Below are 27689 nucleotides of genomic sequence, written 5' to 3' on the forward strand. Positions count from 1 at the left end.
CTGGTAGTGTTTTTATCCTGACTGTGGAACAAGAAGTTTTGCTTTCTATGTGGCTGGTAAGCAGAAGAGAAAAGCTCTCAGTCCTTGGAAGCCTTTGTACTCTGCTTCCTGAAATGTAAGAGGGCTGATGTTTGTTGTTGGGTAAGCTGTTGTAACTCCCTCTCCAATGCTCGGCAACCAGAATGGCTTCTGAAGCACTTTATATGCATTCCAGCATAGCATTGTAGTTAGATTTGATAGCAGTCCTTTCCGTTCATGGATGCTGCAGTAACGTGAGCACCAAGAAATTCTGCAGTAAGAAGCTGTTCTAGCTGAAAGTGCCAAACTGTGGTAGTGAAGCCTCTGTGCTGTGAGCATATTTTGAATGTGACTCAAATATCTCATGAAATGCAAATGTCTGAACTTTCCTTTTAAACATGCCTGTAATTCTTACAGCAAGTTCTGCTGAAAGATGAATTCTGTACCTGAAAACATCAATTTAGATGAAGATAATTTTGTCTGTTCTTCATAACTGCTAGCCCTAGCCACCTCCAAATAGCAGTGGGGATTTCCCTCTCCCTTCCATTTTCCCTGCGTGAATGTTTTGTGATTTGGATTCTTCTTATTGTTGAACAGTGAGAAAATTCTGCCCTGGAAACAGGGATGGTTTCCCTTCCTGTGTTACAGCTCTATGCTTAAAGCCTTTGCTTCCTTCACATAAAAGAAGGGATTGATGGTGGTTTGTCTGCTCCCTTTGTGCTCATCAGCTCGGGCCTGGTGAATACAAGGGCTCGGAAGGGGATTTTTGGGACTTGCAGCAGTGGAGTCAGGCTTTGCAACTTTGGCCCTTCTTCTACCTGTCTGCTAATAGTCACAGGAGACTATATAGGTGAAGTTTTGACTCCCTATGTGCAGCTTGAGCAGAATTAAGTGCCTGAAATAATTGTTGGTATAGATAACTGATCCCAATTTCATCATACTTGAGTTCTTTACTCCCAGAAGGTGAGCAGCATGCTGGGATGTGCAGGAAGCAGACAGCAGGATGTGGTGTTCCTGCCTCATGCTAAGGGCAGGTTCTCCCTGCTCCCCCCTCCCCCGCTCAGTGTGGCCCTGTGCCCTGGTGAGGAACAGCCATAGCCTGGCAGGCTATAATGCTCCAGATGCACTCATTTTACAAGTGGAAGAAATGGTAGATGATTGTTTTTCTTTACTCCTCTCTTCCCTGAAATCAAGAGGCAAATGCCCACAGTCCTATTGTTTGGAAAAGTTGTTAGGCTGTGGTGGGACCAAGTATGCGTAGGCCCAAGACAGAACTGAATCTGGTTTTCTGGCAGCCTGGCTTTCTGCCTTCATCTCAGGCTCACTGCCTGTGATGGAAGGTGTCCGAGGGGTGCAGATTTGTCGTCTTCTGGCTCCAGCTGCATGCGGACTATGGGAGAGGAGGTGGAGCCATGCTCCTGCTGAAGCTTTGCAGTGCTGTAACTATGACTGAAAAACTGCAGGCCTAGAGAGGATGAGGAAAGGGGGCAGCAGAGCTGAAGCTGGTGCAGTTCCTGCAGAACTCTTCACACAAGCATTGCTTAACGGCTGTTTAACCCAAAAAGGTCTGTCCCTGCCAAGTGCTCAACCCTTATGGCTAGCCATGCTCCTTACCTCAAGTGCTTTGCTGAAGTATCACAGCTTCAAAAGAATGAGAGTCTCAAAGGTGTCCTGGCAGTTACTCAGGAGTAGAAATTGAGGCAACCCACCTTCACTTCCTGAGCAGGGAGTTGGTGTGGGTGCTGCTGTCAGCTCTGACAGAGGCTCTTGTGTTGTTTCAGGTGTTGAACCTGCATGTGCATTAGGCTTGATAGGAATGACTACCAGATAGAACTGCAAAAACTAACAGGTGGTTTCATAAAAATTAAATTTGAAGGCATTGGAAAGGCTCACTCTACCGCATTTCCTACACGTCTTTAGAAACATCTGCAAATAAGTAACTCTGCATCTGTGGAGGGGACCCAAATCCTTTGGGAGAGCTGTAGATCTGGACAGGAAGCAAGGTGCTTGATAAGTGATTGCTGTGCTTATGTTCTTTACCAAAGCCTAATCCTCAGTCTTTACAGAAAGCATAAGAGCTAAATGTTACCGTTAGCCAGCATGGGATTTAATTACACTAGGTTCTAGCATGCCTTCACAATTTTATGCATCTAAAAAGCCAAAGTAAATGACCTCTGTGAAGGACTATGAAGCAAGGCAAAATTATTATTTCCTTGCCACTCAGCAAGGAAGGGCAAAATTTTGGCATTAAATGTCTGCTTTGTTTACAAGAAGCATCATGACAATAGAATCACTGCTCCTGCCTCCCTTCGTAGTTGGAACCATGAATTTGTCACTTCTCAATAAATCCAAAACACTGATTAACTAGCTGATAGCACCAGAAGACTGAGCAGAGCCCTGAAAAATACAGTGCAAATTCCATGTTTGAGGAACAGCAAAGTAACTCAGCTCTTTTACAGTACCACAGAATTGACTATTAGTTACAGAGTGACATATAAATTCCTGCGCTATCCATTTTGATTGCAGTTTGAATTGCAGCACTATTTATTTCCTTCCTACAAAACAGTTTCATTAAGAAACTGTTCACAGTCATCAGTAAAACTAAAGGAAACTCTAAAGATTTGTAGTCTGTTCTAGTGACTATAGCTGTCATCTGCTTCTTTACATTCAATGGTACATGGCATATCTGGACTTCCTGGATGATAATTTTAGACTCCATTTAGAAACTGAGCATAGATTAGTTTGTTTTCTCATGGGATATGTGCGTTAATAGTTTGCATATAGAAGTTTGTTTTTCAAAAATGCAGCAGTATTTTGTTCTGTGTATGAAAACAGTACTTTTCCTTCAGCATATCGGGCACCAGGTAGTGTTGGAGTCCAAACCTGCATACATCCCTGACCAAAACAAGCTTATTGTTCAGCAGAGAAAAGAACAAAAGCTCAGAAAGGAAGTCTGCCTGTGCTGTTACAGCTGTTTACTTGAAACAAGCATTGAACCAGCTTTAAAAGTTATACTGGCATGGACCTTGTTTAAATAAACTTTCAATTTTGGTATTGATTTTTTTTTTTTAATGCATAATGGCATTAATTTGAATCAGTTCTCTCTGAAGCATGTTCATGTAAAGGAAAAAACAACAAAGTTTATTTAGCACTTTATATTAATTCTAAAGATGTGTTTGTTATCCTCAAATTACTTCAAGACATTCATTAACAGTTTCAACTTTGTGATCTGCAACTGCAAATCAAATGTTTATCTCCACACAGAAGCTCACACAGAAGTTTGAGCCATATTCTTTATTAAAGCAGAAAGAATCTCACCTGGATGCATCATACATGAGTTAACCCTGAGTTCCAACTGCTTTACACTGTTAAAGCTTAACAAAGTAGTTCAGTTACAGCTGACTCCATAGGCAGTAAAAAAAACTACTGTAATCTGAAGAACTGAACTAAAATCAGTTATGCTGAGAAAGCTTTTTTCTTTCTGCAAGGTGGCTTCTTTATCTTATTTGGATTTGGAACAACTTTCTTGATTTTCAAAGGCTGCAAAATTACACGTGAAAGATCGAGCTGATTGCTTTCTGTACGCTTCCGCTTCTGGCTTGTGAGCTCCTCCTCCGGCGTCTCTGCAAGCTGCTCAGCTTCATCAATTTCTGACAACTCTGCACATGCTGCAGATCCTACAGTTTGGTACTGAAACCACGGCACTTCCAAAGCAGGTATCTTTGGAATTATTGCTTCTACTACATCAGTAAATTTATCAGACTGCCTTTTGAAGCCTAGTGCTAAAATGGATGTTAAGCCAAGAAGTGGTGCGACTGTTTCACTGAGGCGGGGAACCTGGCCTGCTGGGGTGGCTCGACTTGCGCTCAGCTGAATGAGATGGGACGTGATCATGGCAGGTTGTGCAGATTTGCACACCAGCAAGAGAAGCAGTTCATTTTTCTCCAATGCTTTTGTAACTTCATTAATTCCAATAGCAAGCTGTCTTCTGATGCCCATGTCAGTCCATCCTGGTGCATGCCGATGGCCTTCTATTTCTTCTTTGGCACGGAGTTCATTGTTGCTAGCATCACACTTGCTTTCCGTTTGGTTTTTTGTAATGGAACATTTTTTCTTTCTTGGAGTCTCTATCTTTTTAAGTCCAATACATTTAATCTTGTCTTCTAAAGTCTGTAATATGAAATGCATACCGTCTCCATCAATGGCTTTCCACTGAATAACAAAGGGATTATCTAGACATGTTTTTACAGTGATTTTCTTTGCTTTACGAAGCGACGCCGTCCCTTGTGGAATTACAGGCGTCCTCAGGTTCTGTTCTGTTTCGCCACCTAGCTGTGGAGGGAAGGAAGAAAAAGGCAAAGAGTCGTTCTATCCTGCACTATTTGCTGTGGACTTCATTACTAGAGGCTCATCTTGGGAACACGGAAGAGACGAATCTCAGCTCAAAGTGATACTGGCAGCAATCATCTTCATATCAGCTCAGTGCTAATCCTTAATAATCCTTCAGCAAGGCACGAGTTGCTTGCTTTTTACCAGCAAGGCAACACCAGTGATTGGAAACCCTTCTGAAGCTGTATGTACGAATGAATGTAGCAGGAGGTTCCGCAGATTAGAAAAAAAAAAACAAAAAACCCCTCAAGTTCTGAAAGACTAGTTTTCACTGCTGCACAGCTGCATTTTAGAACTGTCCTGATGTGAAGGCATGCTCTGATTACCAGCCCTGCTAACTCACTAAGTCCCCAGACTCATGCTTGGGTTACTGTTCAGCATCTCCTTGCCAAACTGCTTTACTGTTGCACAGCCAACAGAACAGAACTCATCTTCCTCAGGAGAAACAGACACGGCGCTCCTCAGATTCCCTCCTTCCCTAACATACATTACTTCAGTGGCAACCTTTAGATATTTACAAGAAACCATTTTTTTGGTCATATCAATTCCCTGCATACTGATAGTAGGCTACCTTGGTTTTAAAAAAGAAAACATCTTTGTTGAAATTCCCCCCACCATATGCACTGCCACAAGGCAACGTCTGCCTGGAGGGGTTTTCCTTCAGCTAAACCACATCCACCCCGTGAGCTCAGGCAGGGCAAGCGCACCGAGCACAGATCATCAGCGCACTGCGACCTGTGAAGCTGCTACCAGAAATCTCACAGGCATCGTACACGAAGCAGCGTTACGGTGAAGAAGCCTGCGTTTGTCTTTTCAAAATGGACGCTATGAGGAAAACAAGCGTGTAGGCACGGGAATTGACGAGGCAAAAAACCAAAAACCGACTTCTTCCACGCATATCAGCTTCAGGACTCACTGCTGCCAGCAGAGGAGATGAGCAACGCGAACACTTCCAACATTTACCTCCATTCGAAAACTCCGGTTTCCAAACGCTTCGTGAAAGCCTCCCGCCAGCTCCTGACGAGAAGAAAAGAGATCGCAGTTAAGGCGCGCAGCTACACAGCGCCCTGAGAACGCGCCGTGCGGACGGGAAGGGAGGTGAACGCACCCGGTCTCCGCTCGGCGCGGCCACCACGCCGCGCTCCCACTCGGCCCAGCGCTCCCCCGCGGTCGGGCCCGACCCGACCACGCCAGCACCACGAACTCGCCCGGCCCTGAGCGCGGCCCGCCCCGCCCCGCCCCGCCCCTGCGGCGCACTCCCGCCCCATCCGCCGCCGTGCTCCAGGGCCGCCGGGTGGGGGCAGCCGCGGCGTTACGGAGGTGCTTGCGGAGCGCTGCCGCTTCGGGTTTGGTAGCCGGCATTTCTGAATTCTAACAATGCCGTCAGGTTTTTTTTGCAGGGTGCTTTTCGCGGGTAATAAATAAATAGGCGTGCCTCGTCATACGCGGGGTAATGAACTGATGGTGAGTTGGCCAGTAGGAGTTTCACGGTGACCGCGCTGCGAAGCGGGTCTCGCGCTGTAACAGCGCCGTGACGCTGGCGGCGGCGGCTGCAGAATGCTTTCGGTTGGAGGAGACCTCAAAGCCCACCCAGCCCTACGGGCAGGGCTGCCCCCCGCCGTCTCGGCTGGCCCAGGGCCCGTCCAACCCGGCCCCGAGCGCCTCCTGGAACGAGGCACCGCAGCTCCCGGCGGCCGTGCCAGCGCCTCGCCGTCCCGTGACGGCAGCAACGGCCGCGAGGGGAGGTCGCTGCCCGCTCGCCATCTCGCGCGGCCTCGAGGGGCTGACGGCAACGGCACCGCGTCGCGCTGCGGGAGAGAGGCCGGACTTCGCGTGTACTCCGCGCCATGGCCCTGCAGGTGAGCGGGAGGGACGGCGGCTCATCGGTCTTCGTGGCCGTGACCTCCCGGCACGGGAGTCTGCTTTGTGCTCAGAGCAGCGCGTTACCCGTGCGCAGCCCGCTGGGCGCTCTCCCCGGGCGCGGTGACTGCGGTGGGAGGAGACGCGCCGCTCAGGTGCGCTCGCTCTGTTAGGATGGGTTCGCTGTTAGCGGCTGGCACGGGACGGGGAAGCGCCGAGCCCACGTATGCGTGTGTGTGTGTGTGGGAAGCGTGCATTCCTAAGGGAGTTTTTAGGGTGTGCGCATCTTTGGAGTGATGCGCTTGAAGTGGCGTTTCGGTAGGAAAGCGGCTGCCTCCACGCGTCAGCGGCTGCCGAAGGAACCGAACCACCTTCGTTGCTGCCTTCCAGCGCTTTGCGGCAGGTGTCACTGCCCGCCTCGCCCGTGCCAGGACGGGTTTGGCTGCTGTTCTCTGTGGGGTTTTCCGTTCTCCCTTTCGCTTTAAGATCCTCCAGCCCTTTATCCTGCCTCAGCTCGCTCTGTGTGTGTGAGAGAGGCCCCGACGCGGGGCGCGTTGGCAGAGCTCAGCGCTGTGAGCTGCGGCTCCGAGGGGCGGCACAGAGGGCTCGTTGTTCCTTCTGAGCCCGCTCCTTCCGTGGGCCGGGGCTGCCAAGTCCCGAGCGGAACGCCAGCTTTTGTTTCATCGGCGGTCGTTGTAGTTTGCTGTGTTCTGCCTTGAATTCCGGCTAGAAGATAAACGCGTTAGCCCCGATATATAAGAATTGAGCCGTGCATCGCTGTTAGAAAGACCTTATAGATGCTTTCTACCCATTACCACTTTGGTAAACAGCTGCCACCCGCATCCCTTACAGTCACTGACTCAGTCTGTGTGGAAACGAGGGCAGCATGAGCAATGTTTTAGCAGGAGGGCTCTGAAACATCTGAGTTTTGCAAACTGAGGATGAAGAGTTCTTTCTTTGCGTGTATCAGACTGTTATCACATATAGTGATAATAATTTCTGCGTTTATTTTTAATGCATGTGTGTAAATCTAAGTCTGCATATATATATATAATCTATATGTGTACTTCTGCTTTTGATTTGAGGAGTGAGAGGGAAATTCTGTCAGCTCATGATTAAAGGATATTATATTTTACAGGCTAAGCATGTTGTGTAAGCAAGCAAATCCTAAGCAAAATCCGTGCACAAAGATTGGATTGAGGGAGATGAAGAAAAGAATGTTTGTCATTGAAATTTCATTTCCATGCACTTATTGTTGACAAAGATGTGCATTGCATATTTTTGAAACAATGGCTTGTGATATTTCATATAGATCCAAATAGAATAAAAGTATAGAAAAATAAGAAGCTAATAATGGCATCCTTATTGTGGGTTGTTTTTCTTGTTTAGTTTTTTTTTTGTCTGTACAAGTCTAATGCTTCTAGCTCATTCTTTTTGTGATGATAGTTCAGAAAACTACTCTGCATAAAGGAGGTTTCCACCAACTTAAATAGTCCTTCTATCTCTGCCCTGGCAGGGCTTTATACACAGCAGTGGTCACAGTGTAAAGATGAAGATAAAATTTATGTAATCTTCAGTCAGTTGTGGCAACTCGATTTGTGTATTGATACTGTTGCCAGTTCTTCTTTTTGCTGGTGACCAAGCACGAGTGCTGCTGTTGTTTGTACTTGTATGAGTAAAACAAAAAGGGTCAGGTATGTCGCGTCTACTGGTGTTGGGAGCAAGAATGAAATACTTGTTTTACAGTGGAGTGGTTCACTTGGGAGGGACCTACAAGACCAACGAGTCCCCCTGCCTGACCTCTGCAAGGCTAACCAGAACCTTAGGCCTTGAATGCATGAGTTCTGACCCCGTGCTGCCATAGGTTTATTAAAGGCTTTATTAAACCTTTTCATGGGAAAATCCTAGACTTACCACTAAACGTATGAGTAATAGAAACCATATAATGAACTACCGTGCTTGCTATAATGAATATTTTAAGCACACCCCTTCAGAGGCAGACTAATACTTTATTATTCCTCTTGATTAGGCTGACTTCGATGGAGCTGCAGAAGATGTTAAAAAATTGAAAACAAGACCAACTGATGAAGAACTGAAAGAACTCTATGGATTCTACAAACAAGCTACTGTTGGAGACATTAATATTGGTATTTCTGTTCCCATATATACATCCAATTTACCCCGTATCTTGAAAACAAGAAAATGTGTTATAAATCTGCTTGATAATTAATGAAGGTATGCATTTATTTTGGCAGAATGTCCAGGAATGTTAGATATGAAAGGCAAAGCCAAATGGGAGGCGTGGAACCTGAAAAGAGGTATTACAGCAATTAAATTTACCTCATGTAATAACTTCAACAGGATGGCAAATAAGAAAAGATAACGACTCCTTTTCTTTGCAGGTATATCGAAGGAGGATGCCATGAATGCCTATATTTCTAAAGCAAAAGCACTGATAGAAAAATATGGGATTTAGAATACTCAGACATCACACTCTGAGTCTTCTCAGTGATGAAGGAAGTAACACTGCAGAGGAGAACGCAGTACTAACTGGTTATTGTGAAATCTAACAGTAAGATCATTTACGCGTGAGCCACCACAGTGCGAAAGGTGTTCACATGCATACTGTGTTTTTAGACTGTATCTTACTCTAATTAAATCTGAGCCTATGAAATAAATGCTTCTGTAAGAGTTGTGGGTTTTGGTTTGTTGGGGTTTTTTTTGGTATAAAATCACATTTAGCATTTCTACAGTGCACACAAGTTCTTAAGGTAAAATAACTTATAATAGCTGTCACTTTTTGCAGCTGATGTTGAATAAAGTGAAGGGTTTATGCATGTGCTGAATGAGAAGAGAGAGAAAAAATGAAAAGTGTTTTATTTTTAAGATACAAAGCTAGAGTTTATTTTCAAAAATCAGAACAACTCTTTAAACCCTTTTAAAGAATTACAGTGAAGATCTTCTGGAGGAACAGAGTAACTTTTAGGCATAACAGTGCAATTCAGCAGAAAGAATGACTTAATTATTAAGTGCTGTAGACTTACACTTGCTATTAAAATAGAGGGAAATACTCATAAAGCAGCATTTTCTATACACTTGGTTATGTGTTTTATCAAGAAAATTTCATTTGAAGGTTCCAGCAGATAAAAGTGACCTCCAGGAAGACTGTAAATGGAAGTATCTCCTCTGGTTATATTGAGCCAGGCTGAAAAAGATATTTAAAGAGTCAGAAATGTAAACTATTCTGGTTATCTTATGAAACCACTTCAGAATTTAGTAATTGCTTTAAATCCCTCATCAACAGCTTTCTCTGTTATTTCATTGTGTCTCTGTTTTATTTAAGAAGGTGATAAAAGACCCCGGAGAATTCTGTTCATGAAATGATTTGCTACAGCAGGGAAATGCCTAACCAGAAAAGGAAGATACTTAAGCAAAGTACCTTCGGCATCATGCACTGTTTCTTCAGAGCCATCAAAGCAGGTGACATCACAAGAGAAGATGGTTTTTCTTTCTGCCTTCTCAAAACTGTGAACATAAAAGGTTTCATTACCATAAGTTTCTCTGTCCTAAGATACCTTTGGGTTTTGGGTTTTGCCTCTATATACAGAATAGCTATTTTTTGCTACTCAAAAACAACATAAACTTTATGGGTTAAATTGTGCAGAACATCAAGAAGTGGAATTACTGTGTTTGTGAGATTCTTAAGTCCTTACACTGCTGCACTTACATCTCAAGTTTTAAAGAAAAAATGACTCAACAGTTAAGAAAAAAGAGCTTTAACCTGCAATGAAAATTCTCTTTGACAATAAAATGTATGCTTTCTGCTTATATTGAAGTTCTGGTATTTCAGGGCCTTATCAGTGTCAGGTGCCTAGGGCCAAAACAGGTCTTTCACTTTGCCACGGTGAGAAACTTAAACTATCCACAACTAGGTAAGCTAGCTGTAGAATAGTAGGTGGCATGGAAGTTTCCTCTCTGTTCCTGGAAGAAAGGGATTCTTCGCTTCTGGTTAGGTTAGTGGTCTTTGGATCAGAAGGCTGAACAACAGGATCCTGAAGCATGACTAGCTTCAAGTTCTACCATGACCTATTCAGTACTGTAATAATAGTTGTGGTGGTTTCATAAGCAGTGTTTTCATTTATGGCAGAAAAAGTAGACATAAAGATACACTAAAGAGAAAGCTATATTTACTGTTTCATATTTTTTAATAGCAGAAAGCAGAGCAAATTGCAGAGGAATAAATAAGTAAAAAAAAACTACTTGAAAGAATCAGGAAGAATGAAAGCTGTAAAATATAAACATCATACAAAGTTGTAAAACTTACGAGTATGTCTGAAGAATGCTAACATCTTTTCTTACAGTAAGTATCAAGTGTTTCTTGATGTCCTCATTTTTCAGAAACTCAGAAGGAGTTCCTCCTAAGAATTTGACATGTTCAAGAATGTCTTCATCCTTTGCTTCGTTTACTTTTCCCATCAGAAGAAATGCTTCAGACTGTGAGCACCAGACAAAAGATCAGGTGTTGTGTGTAATACGCACAGTATTAAATAATACACCATAGTATACAGCACTTTAAATAATATTTTCACTAAGAATTGTTTTAGTAAAAAACTGGGAAGATGCTCTATTACCAGTACTCAGTGGCTGATCAGTTTAACATTTGCTTCTTAGAGAGGGTTAGGAGACAGTGTTTGCTTCTTAGAGAGGGTTAGGAGAGAATGCTTCTTAGAGAGGGTTAGGAGACAGTGTTTGCTATCTGATGGTAAGTGAGAAAAACACTGAGAATTTCAGACACATAGCAATGAATTTGATTTTGACACTCGCTATTGGAATGTAAGGAATAAAACAGTGAAGAAAAGCCTAACTAGTGGGCACGGTGCCCACTGATGTACTGCTGGAGTGACCTAGAGGTTATGGAAAGTTTCAGGACTCATAATTACTTCTAGGAAGCACTAGCTCATGCTCAAGCATGCTTGTTAACAAGTCTCAGAAAGAGAAGAATGAAAGCAGCAAAGAGCAGCTGAACACAGGAGGGCTGGGAAAAAGCCCAGTTGCTGTTATTTTACTGAGAAAGAGCAGGAGAACCAGCAGAACAACCAGAAAATCAGAAGCAGGGGGTACTGAAGGTAAATCAAGAAAGTAAAAAAGGATTAAAAGGAGAAAAAAAATAAATGGCAAATGTGCTGAGGGCTGGTGTGGGAGGCTGATAAAAAACTGGGGTAAGACAGTTATTTCATGTTACAAAGGAGTGTAACTTTTGTGTTTTGTTTTGTTTTGTTTTTAATACTCTGAAGCCAAAGGCCATAGTAAATAATAGAGTATTGAGAAGATCAATGAGATTGCTCTCTCTAGGTTAAAGTTAGCTGTGGTAAATATTCCACTGAAATTCTCCATCCACCTCAGAATTAATATCCTCAAAAAAAATCAGAACACTTTTCTGATGTGGCCTGAAGCTTGCTTTGTTTTAAAGCACTTGACATATACAATACTGTAAAAGGATACCCCAGGTGTTTTACTCGTGCTGGCTAATATTCTGTTCTCTGTTGCACTGGTAATGATTTTGTAACTTACATGTGGGGCATATACCCCTGATAAAAAAAGATGGATCGGCTCTAGTCCATGCTTTTCTTTCAAGTGTACTGCAACTGCATAGCTGATGTAAGCTCCAAAACTGCAGCAAAAAGAGAAAGTAATAAAAGTATAAGTAAAATCTGGAAAACATTAACATAAGTTGAACATTAGTGCTAACTGGCTATCTTTAACAATGACAGAAATTGTAAATACAGTGAATTTTATGGTTCTGTAATTATGACAAATTATAGTGAAATAACTAATTCACACAATATACGTTTCAATACAGGCTAGTTTTACAAATCAGGCCTTTGTTGCCTACATTTATTGTAGTAGTTTCCCAGATTTACAGTAAAGAGAGTTAGTTGAGTAATTGAAACTGAGTGATCTTCAGAACGTGTTTGTTTAATGATTGGTTCACCTCATGCATTCATTAAGGAGTAAATGTTGACACAAATATTAACACTAAACAACTGGAATGTATTAGTGTAAAAAGAAATCACAGCACTGCCATTTTCAGAAGACATTGTACCCAAAGTCATTTAAAAGTAATGTGAAGTAAATACACAGTCTTTGTGATCAGCAGCATCTTTTAGCACAGCTTGACAAAACCTTTGCAGAAATGTATTTGCCAATGGTTTTTGCCAAGAGGGTTGAATAACTGTACAAAACTAAAGTGTTCCTTCACCGGGGTGTCTGAAAATGTATGTAACGTCACCTGTGACCAAAGAAGGCGAATGGTTTTTCTTGCAGATCTTTCAGCAAAGCACTGGTTATTTCATTAATGACAGCTGTCATGTCCTTTGCAAAAGGCTCCTTAGTGCGACTTTCTCTTCCAGGAAGCCTTACAACTGACACTACAGAAGCAACGGAGGAAGAGACAGAAAAGAATTGCAGTCGTTTCAAGTGCAAACAGTAAAGTCATTTTCATTCAGTTTTCTCATTGGTTCTGAAAATATGCGGGTTATGTAAACTAATCCTTTTACAGTTGGTACATTGTGTTTGCTATTCCTACTGTTAACATTTAATCCTGTCATTAACGACAGATCAAGTCTCCATCCCCTCCTTTACTCACAAGTGTTCCCTCTCCCATTGTAGTAATCTATAAAAGCCTCGAGTCAGAAATTCACTTAAAATGATAACAGGCTCAGCAGAGATAACGATCTCAGCAGAGGTTTTAAAGCAATTTTATTGCAGTGAATACTAATAACAATGAAAAATCCACCAATTTCACTAAAAGAATAAAGAATATCCTTTCAAGGGCAGCATTACAAAGTTAACCAACTATCAGAATCATGCAGTCCCTGTGTTCCCCTTGGAAGTCCCTTTGGGGCTGTGCACAGTAAAATGAAGAATCATCTCATAAATCGATGAGCATAGTATGTCTTTTTATTACATTCCTTTCAAAAATTTGGAGTTTTCTCTCACTGCTTAAAGAAAATAAGGAATTAATAGATAGGTAAGAATGTTGGCTTCCTGAATTTCTGAAAGTAATGGGTAAGACACAAAGTATTTTACAAGAGATAGAATAAGCTACTGCGTAGTACCATAGATAATGGTACAAAAATGTTCATGTTTATCTTTTTTTTTAAGACAACTAAAGCATCTGAAAAAGCATGCTGCTTTGTCCCTTTATCCGTCAGGATCTGCAGTTGTTCCTAGGCCATCTCCTAAGTAACTTGGTTGAAAGCCTTTCCTTTTTTCAGTTTTTACTTCTTTTAATTTCTAGGAAAGGTAGATGTGACTTATGCAACAATTTGCAGGAAGCATGCAAGCAGTTCGAGGAGCAGTACAACTGCAATGGCAATGGCCTCCATAAATGCTAAATACTTCCTCTTTTGAGAGGTCTGGGATGAGGCCTTGGTTCCTCTTCGAATAGTTCAGCATTGGATCATTTTAGCACTGATACAGCCTGGCAGCAATGACAATTGCTTCACGCTGTAACTAAATGTAATGTCACTGTTATAAATCCATTGTTTAAACTTAAAATCTGATAACAAGGAGTGCAGAATGATGCAAATGCTCTGGATAAATGAAATTAATTCTGTGCAGCCTCCCAGTGTTAAAAAGTACTTCTTAGCTCTTCATAAGGCTTCTATAAGGCACCACTGATGCCTTGTTTTAACACAGTTAACAATATGCCACTGTGTTGCTGCTTCTGAATATACCAGCAGTTTGTGAGGCAGCAAGCATACTACATGGTCTCCAGAAATTTAGCTCCTAGGATATAACTTTTTAACTTAGTCAAGTATAAGGTACAAGGTGGTACAGAAGCTTAGCAAACCCAGAATCCTAATGGAAATGTGAATTCCTAGTGGAATTCCTTTCTAGATATAAGGTCCATTGGAAAAAAGATTGCAGTGCTCTCAAGAACGTGATATTCTGTTTAAAAAAAATGTGGTAACTACAATTCAGACTGCCCAGCTTTGTTAACTTCTGCTTTAACTACACAAATGACCAACCTTCAATTGAGCTGCTGAAGAGTTTGCCCCATTGAGCAAAGTGAGAAGTTCCACCTCCAGCCCAGGGAAAGCAAATCAGCCTACAGAGAGCATTTGGCCTTTTATATGGACGAACAATCGCCTTCTCCATGCCTGGGAAAAAATAAAAGTAACCAGTATGAAAACATCCCATCATTCTAAAGCAAATCTCTTCAGTTAAAGGAAAATTAAACTGCATTAAGTTTAATTTATAACAGTGGGCTAATATTTTCTATCATCAGAGCTGCTTGCACTGTGACAACAGTCAGTTAGATATGAGATAATCTTCATGCAACAATGAAAACCAGTTTTATAGAACCAGTTTTATAGAATGCTTTTATAGAGGTGATGGAATAGCATTGGGCAACACCTTTGGCAGTATCTTCTTCTATTTGAGTCATTGGCCACAAGGAATATTGCAAGCAGCAAAAGAAATTGATCTAGGGTTTCGAGTTGGCTCTTCAAAAACACAGGCTTTTAGAAGATATCCCAAAATATAAGATCCATCTGAAGACATAGAAAACACAATGATCACATAGTTCGGTATTCTGTCTATAAAAGCAGTGACAATGGACCTCCATGGAACAGCTGGATGCAGTTTCTTTATATACAGAAAACATCTATGAAATTTCTCATTTTTGTGTTTATCCAGTCTCCCCTTACATCCACATAGTCAGCATCCACAACACCCTTTTGCAATGAGTTGTACTGTCCATTGCACGAAGAATGATTTCTATTCTGAATCTGACTCCTACAACTTCTTTTGATGCCCTCAAGTAGCCACATAAGGAATGCAAATGGGAATCCCTCCGAATCTCCGCTAAGCATTTCTGAAATCGTCTGTCACATTCTCTCAGCCCTCATTCAGCTTCCAGAACGAAAAAGCCTGGCTTGCTTTAATAATCTTCATATGGCAGTGCTTCTGCATTCATGACTATGATCATTGCCCTTTTCTATTCTCTCATTTTGTTGTACCCTTTTTGAGATGATGGAATTACCAGAACCACGCTTAGCTGTAGCGTAGCAGCTTTAGTGCTTCTGGTTACTGACAGACAGACGTAGCACTGACGTAAGATCTGTAACTACTCTGTTCTTTTTACTGAGAGGAGAAACAGGATCAAAGAGGCCAGCTGCATTGTTCTTAAGTCTTTTCTATCAGAAGAGTTATTCTCAACCATTCTTCTTCTTTCTTGACTTTATTATTGAAGGTTAGGTTGGTGGACATGAGCACAGAGGTGACATCCCACTGCTTACTGCATACCAGGCTCTTTTCCCCCAAACAGAAATACCAGGCACAGATAAATTGCTTAGAAGTGACAGTGAAATAGAATTTGTAGAAAATCTGCAACCATTGAAATAAACTCACAGGTTCCTGTTAAAAAGACTGTAAAACTAATAGGAGATAAATATAAACAGCTTAAAAAAGAGCAACATTTCCAAGATGCTTACAGTCATCACAGGTATTACTTCTCACTCTGAATACAGCTTGGTATATGTAAGAGTGGATGACTGTTCATAAAATAAACCTATATGCTTATATGTAGTCTTTTTTACCTGCTTACAAAAGTATGAGAAATGCAACCAGATCAGAGTAGGCAGCAATTCTTACCAATTTTAATGCAAACAAGAAAGAAGAAAATCTATTGTGATGCTGCTGTAACTAAAATTTTGTAGATTTTTGGGCATGTTTAAATTAACATCAACATTTATTAAGAAGAATCATTTCAAAGAAACTCTAAGAAAAGCAAGCCAAGCAAACTTGGATCAAAAGTTAACTGGCAAAAGATGTGTCTCAAAGTCAGTGAGGTATGGAGGAACCACTACAGCAGAAGCCATAATTCCTTAGGTAGATTCACACAGCATCAGTACCACCAGTCCCATTTACACATTCCTCACAAAGACAGAAACAAACATTTTGGAAGCCTCTTAACTTGGCAGACAAGTAAGAATAGAAAAATCTCTTTTCAAACCGATTCTAAAGATGACAGAAAAATTGCAGGCATGAGGAAGAAGCACATTTAGCCGAGTCTTTAAACTATTTCATGATACATTACCAGTCACTGAGAATCTTTCACGCTTTCTACTCATACAGGTTTATCCCGTTATTGTCCAACTTACCTTAGAAGCAAAGTACCTGAAAAATCACCAGTGCAAGTGCCAAGAAATGACAGCCCAAGGGCTGAATCAGTGCTCTGTAACGAGAAGAAAGAATCAAACTTTATGTATCAGCAGATGTGAGGTGAAGCCAGTCGTGCAGGTGAGGAAGGAATATGATTCAGGTGGAAGAGTCGCTCGCTTTATGTCTTTTCTGAAGGGGAGGAGTCTATGCATAGAAAAAAGGCAGGGACTGAAGCATAGAACATCCCAAAAAAAGACTGGGACATCTGGGCGTGACATCAAGCGGTGTAAGAAGGGTGTCCACATCGATCCCAGCAATTTAAGCAGCATAGGTTAGCACACCAATGACAGCATGGAAGTTGTGGCAATTTTACTACTGGCAGTCCACAACCTAGATGAAAAAAAAAGCCTTTGCAAAGCAACCAAGAAAAGCCAGCCGTTTAGGAAAGCTCTGTTCAGATTTACAGCGCTCACACCACTGCTGGGCAATTTTGTAAAGGGCTGAAGATGTGAACGTCATTGTCTGATTTAAATAAGACCCTACATTTGTTTACTGGGGCAGTTATAATTTCAACAAGCTGGAAACATGAACACACTGGTTACATGTGATGGTTTTGTGTCATCTCCCAAGTTGTGCTTCTGAAGATGCTATCAGCAACCTAAAAATCCCTGTGTATTTTGTAACTGCATTCGTAGCACTAGGAATATTGCCATCTTTTTTCTTCTTTTTAGTATTGCTCTAACAAAAATAACAGCAATAGTAATAAAGTAAGGATATTCCAAAGCATTGGCCAAAACTAACAGACCAGAGTGCCAAAGTGTGTTGTGATCCTTAACTTAAGATACATCAGTTGGATTACTCTGTAGTTTTCACATTATTGCTGCTACTGCTGCCCAGAGAGCAGTGGGTGCCCCAGCCCTGGAGGTGCTCAAGGCCGGGTTGGATGGGGCCCTGGGCAGCCTGAGCTGGTGGGGGGCAAACCTGTCCATGGCAGGGCAGTGGGACTGCATGGGCTTTAGGGTCCCTTCCAACCCAAGACCTTCTGTGATTCTGTCACTATCATTATTCTCCATTTTTCCATATCTCTCTAGGAGACTGAGAAATGTGTGGTGTTGGTTGAAAAGCGCACTTGCTGGCCCAGCCAGTCAGCTGGGCTTCCCCAGGTGAGGTCTGCAGCCTTCCGTTCACTGCTGATTTCCTGCTGTCCTGGGAACTCTCAATCAGGACAAAAGACCTCATGCAAACGATAACAAGAAAGCCTTCCCCATCCCTCCTCTCCCAGCTGCAGCCGTTTCCATGGGAACAGGCATGGGGAAGGCGAGGGCTTGGCAGTGAATGCTAATCACGGGCTCTGCAAACTTCCAGATGGCCAAAGTCAGAATGCCAACAGCCGCTAAGGTTCTTTCATAGCACGTCTGTGTCGCAATTAATATGAAGTAAGATGCGGCACACCTATGTTTGGAAGGTGCACAATTTAAAGCAGCTTATAGTGGCTGACTAGTCCTGACCTGTGCTGTTATGCCCAGCAGGGCTTCTCCACATGATGCTAACAGACGCATCTGCTTATAACTTACCATTTATAATAAAGCTCCTGATGTGCTATATTTACTCCAGCCTCACATGGTGGTAATTATCAAATCAGACACATAACACTGATGTCCTGAAAGCCGGCTTTAAAACATCAGGTCCAGCAATGTTGCTCCTAGAGTAATAAAATATTACTGGAAATGACTGTTTTCTAACTAAGGTTGAAAATAAAATATGTTAAGAATAAGATTCTGAAAGCACAGCATTAAACAAGTAGCATTTCCTTAAGAACAGTGAATTACAAGTTGTAAGTTCTGGTTGGTTTTGTTTACCTTCTAACTTTTTCTCTCAGTATCAAAGAATGTTCATTTTTCAAACAAAAATTGGTGAATTAACATTTTCACAAATGAAGTATTTCCAACAGATGCTACTCTCAACCAAAATTATTTTTCACTTTCATCTTCATCCCTAAGAACAAGGTCTTTACAGAACCAAATTTGCCAACTGCAGAAGTCCAGAATTTCCTCCTCCTTAAAGATTTCTTAGCTGCTGCTCTATTGGCAATTTTCAGTCTCTTTTGTGCAACAACAGGAATACAAAGGGACCTAGCAGTAGGTCACGAAGACCTCATGTCTAGTGTTTCACTGAGAGTGAAACACTAGACAACTGACAAGTATGATTCTATCAGAAATAATGATGAAAGCAAGCATATTTTTTATGCACTACTTACAATTCTGGAAGCCAAACAATGTAATCTTTGTCTAGGAGTAAAACCATTGCTGGAGCAGTTGCAATTCACTAAAAGTAATTTAACGTGTCTCATTTTGAAAGTTAAAATCAGCACATACAGATCTCTGCAGTAAAGCAAAAAAGGAGCACTGTTTCTTGGTTGCACACGTAAGATTTGAAGAACTAAGTCATGTATGTTGCTTTATAAAGGTTGGCTCTTATTATAGCCCATTGTAAAATACATTGGATTATATGTACTGCAAGCCATTTAATTTGCTTTCTCCTCTGTAAATCATCGCTTACTGTCAATAATTATTATTTTAACAAACCTTTGCCATTTTAGCATCTTTACTACAACTATGCATTACTTTGTGGTCACTATTCTTCAAAGGATAAACTTAAATCTTTCCCTTTTAGGAGTATTCATGGAGAGACATGCAATTAAGCAGTTCTCATTCTACCTGAAGGAAGAGCTGCAGTAAGCTTCCTCTCTAGGACAGTCTTGAGACAATCTTAAATAAATGAAAAATGTCCCTTTATTGCTTTTAAGTATGCAGAAGTAAATATGGACTGAAAAGCAGAATTTACAAAATGGAAGACTTCAGAGATGTATTAGAGACTGGGAAAGATGAGTGCCACCAGATAGAGTACTGAATAATCTCACCTGGAATTCTGCCTATCATACTGGTCAGCCTCTTCAATAAAGGTAACTTCAAGCTGGATTAGATAGCTAGAATACAGAGCTTATGCAAGAGAAGTGAGGGCACTTTGAATAACGAGTACAGACTGTCCATGAATTTAACCATAACTAGAAATAGGATTTTAACCCATCACATTCTGAAATAGCTTTCCAGACAAGAGCAGAAAAACTAGCTGTGTTAAGATGGCAATTCAGGTTATTAAAGTGGTTGTATAACATGGGTGAACCCTTTCGGTACCACACTGCTATTAGCTTGATGAAGGAATGCATCTGCAGACAAGGAAAGAAAGCCAGCTAGCTGCAATGCTGAAAGAACAGTTCTGCTAACAGAGGGCCAGTTTACTTTAACAAATACAAAGCCCTTTTCATTACTGTACTCAGTATGTAGTGTATGCAATAAAGTCAGACCACTAAAGCCTGGTAACTAAGAAAGAAAATAAAATAAAGGTGTATTAAAAATAGAGAAAACAAGAAATCTGGAGGGACTAGGACTCATAGAAAAGCTGGCTTTTCAGCCTTGCACAGGATTATTATGTGTAGAAGTTACATTAGAAATGTTCAGTCTGTATACAGGACTGACTATGGAAAATATAACAAAATGAAATAGATGCAGTCTGGGTACAGACTGGGTACAGTGACAGTGATGGAAATACGGATAGGTGATGATGGCAGCAACTGATGATGTGTTGATGGTTGTACTAGATGATCTTACTGGTCTTTTCCAAACTTAATGATTCCACATACTGTTGTCTCAGATGCATCACACATCTTCAAAAGCAAATTTGGGTCTTCAGTATTGGAAAACTAGTTAACAGCTTGGGGACAAATCTTATTCTATAGAAATGTTTTCAATCAGTAAGGAAAACTAAAATGTTCTAGGCAGGGACCCAAACATTATCCGCTTCTTTGACTGAAGATCAAGATATAAAAACTGACTGCAGCACTTCCAGGAAGCAATAACAAATGAGAGAAAAGTGATCAAGTGCTACAAGCTATTAAGACAATGCAAACTGTCAGTAAGAAAGCTACTCTTAGTGTTCTGCTGCTTGTAAATAAAAATAAATAGTAGTCCTATAAACACCACAGTTATCCTCAGTGCAAAAAAAAAAAAAAAAAAAAAAAAGAAAGAAAAAAAAAAAGGAAAACATTATTGGTACTGTAAACTCCATTCCATTCATGGGAAAAGATAGAGACATTTTTCAAGAACTCAACGTGAACCTGAAGTCAGAAAAAGAGTGTTTCCTTTAGGTACAACCTGTGACACTCCTGAAAAATTTTTCAAATCTTTCAGTAGATACCTCAGGGTTTGAATGATATACACACCAGTTTGAGGGCTGAAGTGCTCCACTATAAACTGAGTAACATTTTAGAAAGAAGGAGATTGAATGAGAAATGCAGTCAACTGCCAAGAATCCAGAAACTCCCAAAAAGCATCAAAGGCAACATTTCAGGGTGGACAGAAATAAACTGAAGCAGAAGAAACCTACAAACATCTAAGCCAGGGATTACAACTGTACCCTGAAAACTTCCCCTAAGGGCAATCAAAGAAATGCATGAATAAAGGAAATCACTGACAGAGATGACCTAAGAATGAAAAAGAAGGCAGGCCTGATGTGAATCCTTAAAAAATCATAAGCAAGACATTAGGTCTAATGTACAGTAAACAAATGAAGCAACTAAAGTTACATGGAAGGACTTACAGAAGATACCCAGAAGTTGTACCACAAGTCTCTGATAAAATAGTCCTTCCAGACATGCAAAGCTGAGCCTCATACAAAAAAAGAACCTACTGCACACCCCAGAAGGTAGTAATTCCATCACTACATGGAGCAAATATGCAATCTGATAACAAATCATTAGGAAAGTGGCATGAGGAAACCATTGCTGAATGCTCTCAGGCATGTTAATAGCATGAAAGTTCTTCTATAAGAGGATAAAAAATTTCTGATAGAAGTGTATTTATCAGGACCTTAAACTTGTCTTAGCAAAGTGTACGTGTGTAGGCTGCTACCCTTCCACAGCATAGCACCACAGGCTCTGTAGAACTGGTGTTAACAAACATTTGCAACATATTCATGCTTACTTCTGGAGATTCTAAGAAAGCCAGGAAACTCCACAGTGCTACAGCAGCAAAACTGTTAGTATTGCAAGTATAATCAAAGAAATGCCTATTGCACTTTCCTAAGAAATAATTGATAAATTGTGAAGGATGGGATTTTGTCTGAAGTGGGCACAACAGTGACAGTAGTAGATAAAAGAATAAATATACAACAATAGATATGTGCAGTGAAGTAAGGAATATCTCAGCTGGTCAGGAAAGGATGCATAGCTGAGAGCACAGACTACATTTATTGACAACAAAAATCAACCAAGAGCCTGGAAAAAGGTCATGATATATACATTCACTTTTAACGCAGAAGCTACCTCACCAAAGCAGATGACAGCTTCAGCTTCTGGACACTGGAGTGCAGAATCAAATCACAGAATTGGTTGAGGACCTTCAAAAGTCATCTGATCCAACTCTCCTGCAATGAACAGGGACACGTACAGCTACAATGTACAGCTAGGTTGGAGTGCTCAGAGCCCCATCCAGCCTGACCTTGAATGTCGCCATCACTCTGGGCAACCTGTACCAATGCCTCATCACCACTGTTGTAAAAAACTTTTTTCTTATACCCAAATCTAAATTCCCCCTTTTCGTTTGAAACCATTTCCATTTGTCCAATCACAGCAGACCCTGCTAAAGTGTCCCCTGCTTTCTCACAGATCCCCTTTAGATACCGAAAGGTCACTCTAAGCTCTCCCCAGAGCCTTCTCTTCTCCAGGCTGAACAGTCCCACCTCTCTCAGCCTGTCCTCACAGGGGAGGTATTCCATCCCTTGGATCATTTTTGTGGCCCTCCTCTGGACACACTCCAGCAGGTCCACATCTCTCCACATCTAGGTACAGTACCCCCGGTGAGGTCTCACAGTGCAGAGTAGAGAGGCAGGAACCACCCTGCTGCCCAGTGCCAAGATCATAGACATTTGGTGCATAGGCACAACAAACAACAAATTCTGCAGTGTACCAAATTGTAGTACATCGGCTAACTTGAAGAAACTATTCATTGTCAGCCAATAGGCTTGATAAAGGTTAAAATAAGTCATAATAGATTGTTGTTTCTTTTTTTATAGCCTAAGGATATATACTCTACGTAAGGATTATCAAGGAAAAAATCATTGATGACAAATTGACATCCCTTGATAATTTGTTGATAGAGGAGAAAAGAAACATAATTATCAACATACATAATCAGGACAACAAATATTCATTTGGCAAGGAAAGCATCATGCCCGGACTGGATGTTAACTACAAAATGAATGCAAGACCAGGGGGGAAACAAGACCTTGCATGCCGAGCAGTAAAAGAAGCAGAATTTGAAATGAAATGGGATGGTTGGAAGAGCCATGGCACAACTACAGCCTCAGTTCATTCCCAGCCTTTTGGACCAGTAGTTCAGCAAATTCTTGCATTACAGATAAGGAAGAAATATAGGCATTTCATTGGAAATTGAAAGAAGAAATACAAATTTGAAGAAAGTGCTTAAAAAAAACCTCAGCCAAACAACAAAAAAGTATGTACATGGCTTGAATACTAACTGCACCCACTTACTTAAGAAAATTAATTTTCTCCTAATATCAGTTAGCATATAGTGCATGAGCAATCTCACAACAAATGAAACATAAATACTGACTGAGCAGCACAATTACCATCTGCAGTGGGTGGCCACTAGAGTTAACTGAGCACAATGTAGACAGTGATAGCTTATGACTGTCTCCACCTTCCTCTAGGCAGTGTTGTTGCACCTATCACTCACAAACAGAATGAATGACAGCATATGTGCTGAGGGGCTTGTGCTAAGAACTTGGGATATTTTTTCCTTGATATCTGATGCATTTTTCTTTGAAAAAGGTTGTTTATTCAGGTGTTACTTTCATTACCAGTTGCTGTTAGGATTACTGCTCCATGGCACCACCTACAGCTTTCCCAGTATCACAAAAAGTCTTCACTGCCCACTTACCTTCTAGCTCTGACACATGTAAACCAGCCATATGAGTCAAAAGGAGAACTGGGTAAAAAATATTTACACAGAGTAATGAATGCTGTAGGCATAAATCCACAGATGTTTTCTCCTCAAATTTAACTTCATCTTGATGATGGCAGAAGTAATCCTGCCCTTCCCAGCTTCCCAAAGTATAGTTTTCTATCCCAATCTTTCTGTCAACACTAACAACAACACTAACACAACAAGTAGAGCAGCTTATCAAGCTGAGAACTAATACTTACTTTGTAGGTTAGTTTTCAGATAAATCAGTCAGCAGATCCCATACAATTTCATCATCCTCCTGCTGATAAGAGGAAAGGGACAAGAATTCATAACATTTTTTGCAAAGTGATCTACTTAAGCCAGCTGGCAAGATGCACACTGAGATTACATATACATTCCCAAAATTTGGATGTAGAAGACAGATCTGTGGTAACCTAATGGAGTCATTTGCCTTTAAGAATTATTTTACAACTCTTAATTAAAAGAAAAGACAACAACAACAACAAAATGAAAAAAAACAACCCTGCAGAGTCTGTATTACTGGTTACAAGACACCTTCAGTTGATCTCATTGTAATTCAGGAAAAAAAAATAGCCACATATAATAAAGAATTATTACATGAACAGATGATCTTTTGGGGCATACATTCAACTGAATCTGAACTTCTGTGAAATCTAGGCAGTTCTAGTTAGGGAAGGCAGGAGTTCTAAAAAAATCATAGCTTATTTCTAAGTTGTCTTTATCTTTCAAGTGCCCCCATCTTTCAGCCTTTTTATCTAAGATTCGAGTTAGATTGTTGCACTGACGACGGAATCATAGAATTGTTTTAGCTGGAAGGAATCTTTAAGATCATCCAGTTCCAATCTCCCTGCTACAGGCAGGGACACCTCCCTCTAGACCATGCTTCTCACAGCCCCATCCAGCCTGGCCTTGAATGCCTCCAGGTACAGGGCACCCACAACCTTGCTGAGCATCCTGCTCCAGTGTCTCACCACACTCATAGGAAAGAATTTCTTCCTAATACCTAGTCTAAATCTACTCTCTTCCAGTTTAAAACCATTTCCCCTCATCCTGTCACTATCTGCCCTTATAAAAAGTCCCTCCCCAGCTTTTCCATAGGCTCCCTTCGTGTACTGGAAGGCCCCTGTAAGGTCCCCCTGGAGCCTTCTCTTCTCCTCACAGAGGAGGCTCAGAGTGCTCCAGCCCTCTGATAACCTCTGTGGCCCTCCTCTGGACCCTCTCCAACAGCTCCATGTCCTTCTTGTGTTGGAGGTCCCAGAACTGGACACAGTACTCCAGCTGGGGGTCTCACGAGAGCAGAGTAGAGGGGCAGAATCACCTCCTTTGACCTGCTGGTCACACTTCTCTTGATGTAAGCCAGGTTACAGCTGGTCTTTTGGGCTGCAAGCTGACTCATGCTGAGTCTTTCATAAACTGACACCCCCAAATCCTTCTCCTCAGGGCTGCTCTAAAGCCATTCTCCACCCAGCCTGTATTTATTGCCCCATCCCAGGTGCAGACCTTGCATTTGGAAAGCTTGAACTTCATGAGGTTGGAATGGGCCCACCTCTCAGGAATGTCCAGGTACTTCTGGATGGCATCCCTTCCCTCTACAGAGTCAACTGCACCAAGGTATTATGATATATAAGAATTCCTCTGTACAATCAAGACTTTCCTGGATTGTACCTTTTCTTAACCACACATTTTAAATTTGGTATATGATCCGATCAATTAAAGGCAGCCAAAATATGCTTGAGATAGTTCACAGTCAAAAATATATATTTTTTATTTTTATTATTTTATTTTTTATGGAGCTATTGGCAAAGAAATGGTTCAGTGTGAAAAAAGTATGAATTTTGTTTTAAGAAAGTATTCCCTAGAGAAGTGTATATTCCATTACTCTCTCTACGTTTAGGATACATTAAAAATCCTAGTTGTATAAAAAACAGTATAAAAGACAAAAAGAGCAGGCAGATAAATCAAAGAATAATTTAGGCTGGAAGAAATCTCTACAGATCATATAGTCCAAAACCCCCGAACAACCAGGGCCATCTTTGAAGTCTGGCTCAATTTTAAAGCTAGATGAGTTTGGAGCCATATCTAGCTGAGTTCTGAATATCTCCAAGGACAGAGATTCCACAGTCTCCCTGGGTAACCCAGTTCCAGTGACCAGGCCCACAGTGAAGGTAATTTTCTTTTCATTTTTCTTTCCCCTGTTGCAGTTCATGTCTTTTGGTGCCTGTTCTTTTGCTGGGTACCCCCAGAGAAGTGCATACCACTTCCTTCTTTGTACCTTTCCATAAAAGAGGTGAAGGTATTAATTAAATCCCCATTTAGCATTCTCAGCCTCTGCTTGCACGTCATCCATTCCGGCCACAATGGCAGTGGCCCCTGTCAGACTCCTTTCAGGATGTCAATAGCTTTCTTGTACAGAGGATTCCAAAATGAATACAGATGTGGTCTTGCAGCACATTTAGCAGCACATTTAAAATGGACATTTTACATTATTTTTTAATCACACTTTTGAGACACAGGCTTTTCAGACCATGACGATGTTTTACATTTGTTCTAATCATCATCTTATAGCAAGTGGACAAATACCAACTAAAAAATGCAGTGGAAAGCACATGAACCGACAAAACACTTGCACTTACCTAGCATTAAGACAAACAAAGAAATTTGTTTGCACTAAGATACAACAGTCCCACAGCTTTATACATAACTACACCTGACATAGGCTTGTTCATATACATCATTCACATCATTTTTAATAAAATTTAAAACATGTATTTTCCAAGGCACTTAGGCTTTTTAGACAACAACAGTCATGGGAAGAAATGTCCAATTATGAGAATGCACTCTGTAACATGTATAATAATATCCATTACAGGATTTGCAGGACTATCCCTAGAAGTTTTTCCACTCGGGCAAAACCAGTGGTATGCTGCTGCACACAGGAGACAGCAAAGTGATTAAACTTCAGGACAAAATCTGTAGGAAACCACGTATCAGTAGCTCCTGAGCTCAGGAAACCTGGAAAACTAAGACAAGATCTTAATCTTTCATCTTTACACCTATACATTATAAGAGAAAACTGTGCATATCCTCAAATTTTTGATGCATTGGTCACATTTTTTCCAGCACGTTATCTCTCTGAGCTACACTTTTAGCAGACTGTATCTAAACAGGTTAATTAGTTACTAACATCCTAAAACTGATAACAAAAAATACACATACCTCTTTACCAACTGAAATTCTTTTCCCCAGAAAGCCATCTGTCATTACTTAGTCTTGAAAAAATATATGAAAGTATACTCTGACCTGTGGAAGATTTGGAGCTGATGTGCTCACAGCATAGCTAACACAGACCTTCATAGAATTTATTGGTGAATTGAACATACCAATGCTATTCTAGTAGGTCACTGATCCTAGCTACTTTCTTATGTGCTAGACAACAAGTAGCTGCTTTACCAGTAATTGCAGGAAGCAAAAGGCGATTGAGCAAAGTGACTCAGAGAAAGGAGGGTACTGAGATTGGCAGTGGGAAGCCATTTTGGCAGCAAAGGTGTATAACAGTAGGAAAGCAGCCAGAAGGTGCTACTGCTGCAGATGAAGCACCATACATAGAAGGAAAGAAATTAGGGAACAAAGTCCTGCTCAGATAAGCCATGAGTCTTAAGATATTACAGAAGTGATGAAATTTTATTCTGAGTGCAGCAGGCTATGTCACAGAAAATATTTTAAAATTGATTGCAGTGTCATAGAATATCCTGAGTTGGAAGGGACCCATAAGGATCACTGAGTCCAGAGTCCAACTCTTGGCTCTGCACAGGACCAATCAAAAATCAGACCGCATGACTAAGATTCTTGTCTAGACACTTGAACTCCAGCAGCTCGGTGTCATGACCACTTCCTCGGGGAGCCTGTTCCAGCACCTGACTACCCCCTGGTGAAGGACATTTTTCTGATATACAACCTGACCTGTCCTGACGCAGCTCCATGCCGTTCCCTTGGCCCCGTCGCTGCCACAGAGAGCAGAGCTCAGCGCTGCCCCTCTGCTCCCTGTGTGAAGCTGCAGCTGCCATCAGGCCTCCTCAGCAAACGCAGGGACCTCAGTTGCCCCTCATACATCTTCCCCTCCAGACATTCAACATCTTTGTAGCCCTCCTTTAGACACTTCTAATACCTTTACGTCCTTTCTGACTGTGG

General features: G+C 41.3%; 3 protein-coding genes across 6 annotated transcripts; 1 reads left to right on the forward strand and 2 right to left on the reverse strand.

Moving 5' to 3' along the window:
• Nucleotides 1-3297: 3297 nt before the first annotated feature.
• On the reverse strand, nt 3298-5831 carry RPP38 (ribonuclease P/MRP subunit p38). 2 transcript variants are annotated; one of them, XM_052694992.1, is made up of 3 exons: nt 5516-5831; nt 5371-5424; nt 3298-4346 (listed from the first exon to the last, which is right to left on the reverse strand). In XM_052694992.1, the coding sequence occupies exons 1-3, from the start codon at nt 5673-5675 to the stop codon at nt 3475-3477; spliced, it is 1086 nt and encodes a 361-aa protein (XP_052550952.1). In that variant the 5' UTR covers nt 5676-5831; the 3' UTR covers nt 3298-3474. The 2 variants fall into 2 exon arrangements, with proteins under 2 accessions (XP_052550952.1, XP_052550953.1); XM_052694993.1 differs by having other exon boundaries at nt 3298-4350; nt 5516-5577.
• Nucleotides 5832-6057: 226 nt separating this feature from the next.
• On the forward strand, nt 6058-8958 carry ACBD7 (acyl-CoA binding domain containing 7). The gene is made up of 4 exons (XM_052694998.1): nt 6058-6266; nt 8297-8414; nt 8523-8585; nt 8670-8958. Exons 1-4 carry the CDS (start codon nt 6255-6257, stop codon nt 8741-8743), a joined length of 267 nt encoding a protein of 88 aa, XP_052550958.1. The 5' UTR covers nt 6058-6254; the 3' UTR covers nt 8744-8958.
• A 153-nt stretch (nt 8959-9111) lies between these two features.
• On the reverse strand, nt 9112-23779 carry OLAH (oleoyl-ACP hydrolase). 3 transcript variants are annotated; one of them, XM_052694996.1, is made up of 9 exons: nt 23720-23779; nt 21823-21918; nt 16437-16510; nt 14301-14432; nt 12557-12695; nt 11839-11938; nt 10592-10761; nt 9707-9792; nt 9112-9472 (listed from the first exon to the last, which is right to left on the reverse strand). In XM_052694996.1, the coding sequence occupies exons 4-9, from the start codon at nt 14428-14430 to the stop codon at nt 9339-9341; spliced, it is 759 nt and encodes a 252-aa protein (XP_052550956.1). In that variant the 5' UTR covers nt 14431-14432; nt 16437-16510; nt 21823-21918; nt 23720-23779; the 3' UTR covers nt 9112-9338. The 3 variants fall into 3 exon arrangements, with proteins under 3 accessions (XP_052550956.1, XP_052550957.1, XP_052550955.1); XM_052694997.1 differs by lacking the exons at nt 21823-21918; nt 23720-23779 and having other exon boundaries at nt 16437-16954; XM_052694995.1 differs by lacking the exons at nt 16437-16510; nt 21823-21918; nt 23720-23779 and having other exon boundaries at nt 14301-15630.
• Nucleotides 23780-27689: the final 3910 nt, after the last annotated feature.

Source organism: Tympanuchus pallidicinctus, unplaced genomic scaffold (assembly GCF_026119805.1).
Source record: "Tympanuchus pallidicinctus isolate F22 unplaced genomic scaffold, pur_lepc_1.0 scaffold3, whole genome shotgun sequence".
Classification (NCBI taxonomy): domain Eukaryota; kingdom Metazoa; phylum Chordata; class Aves; order Galliformes; family Phasianidae; genus Tympanuchus; species Tympanuchus pallidicinctus.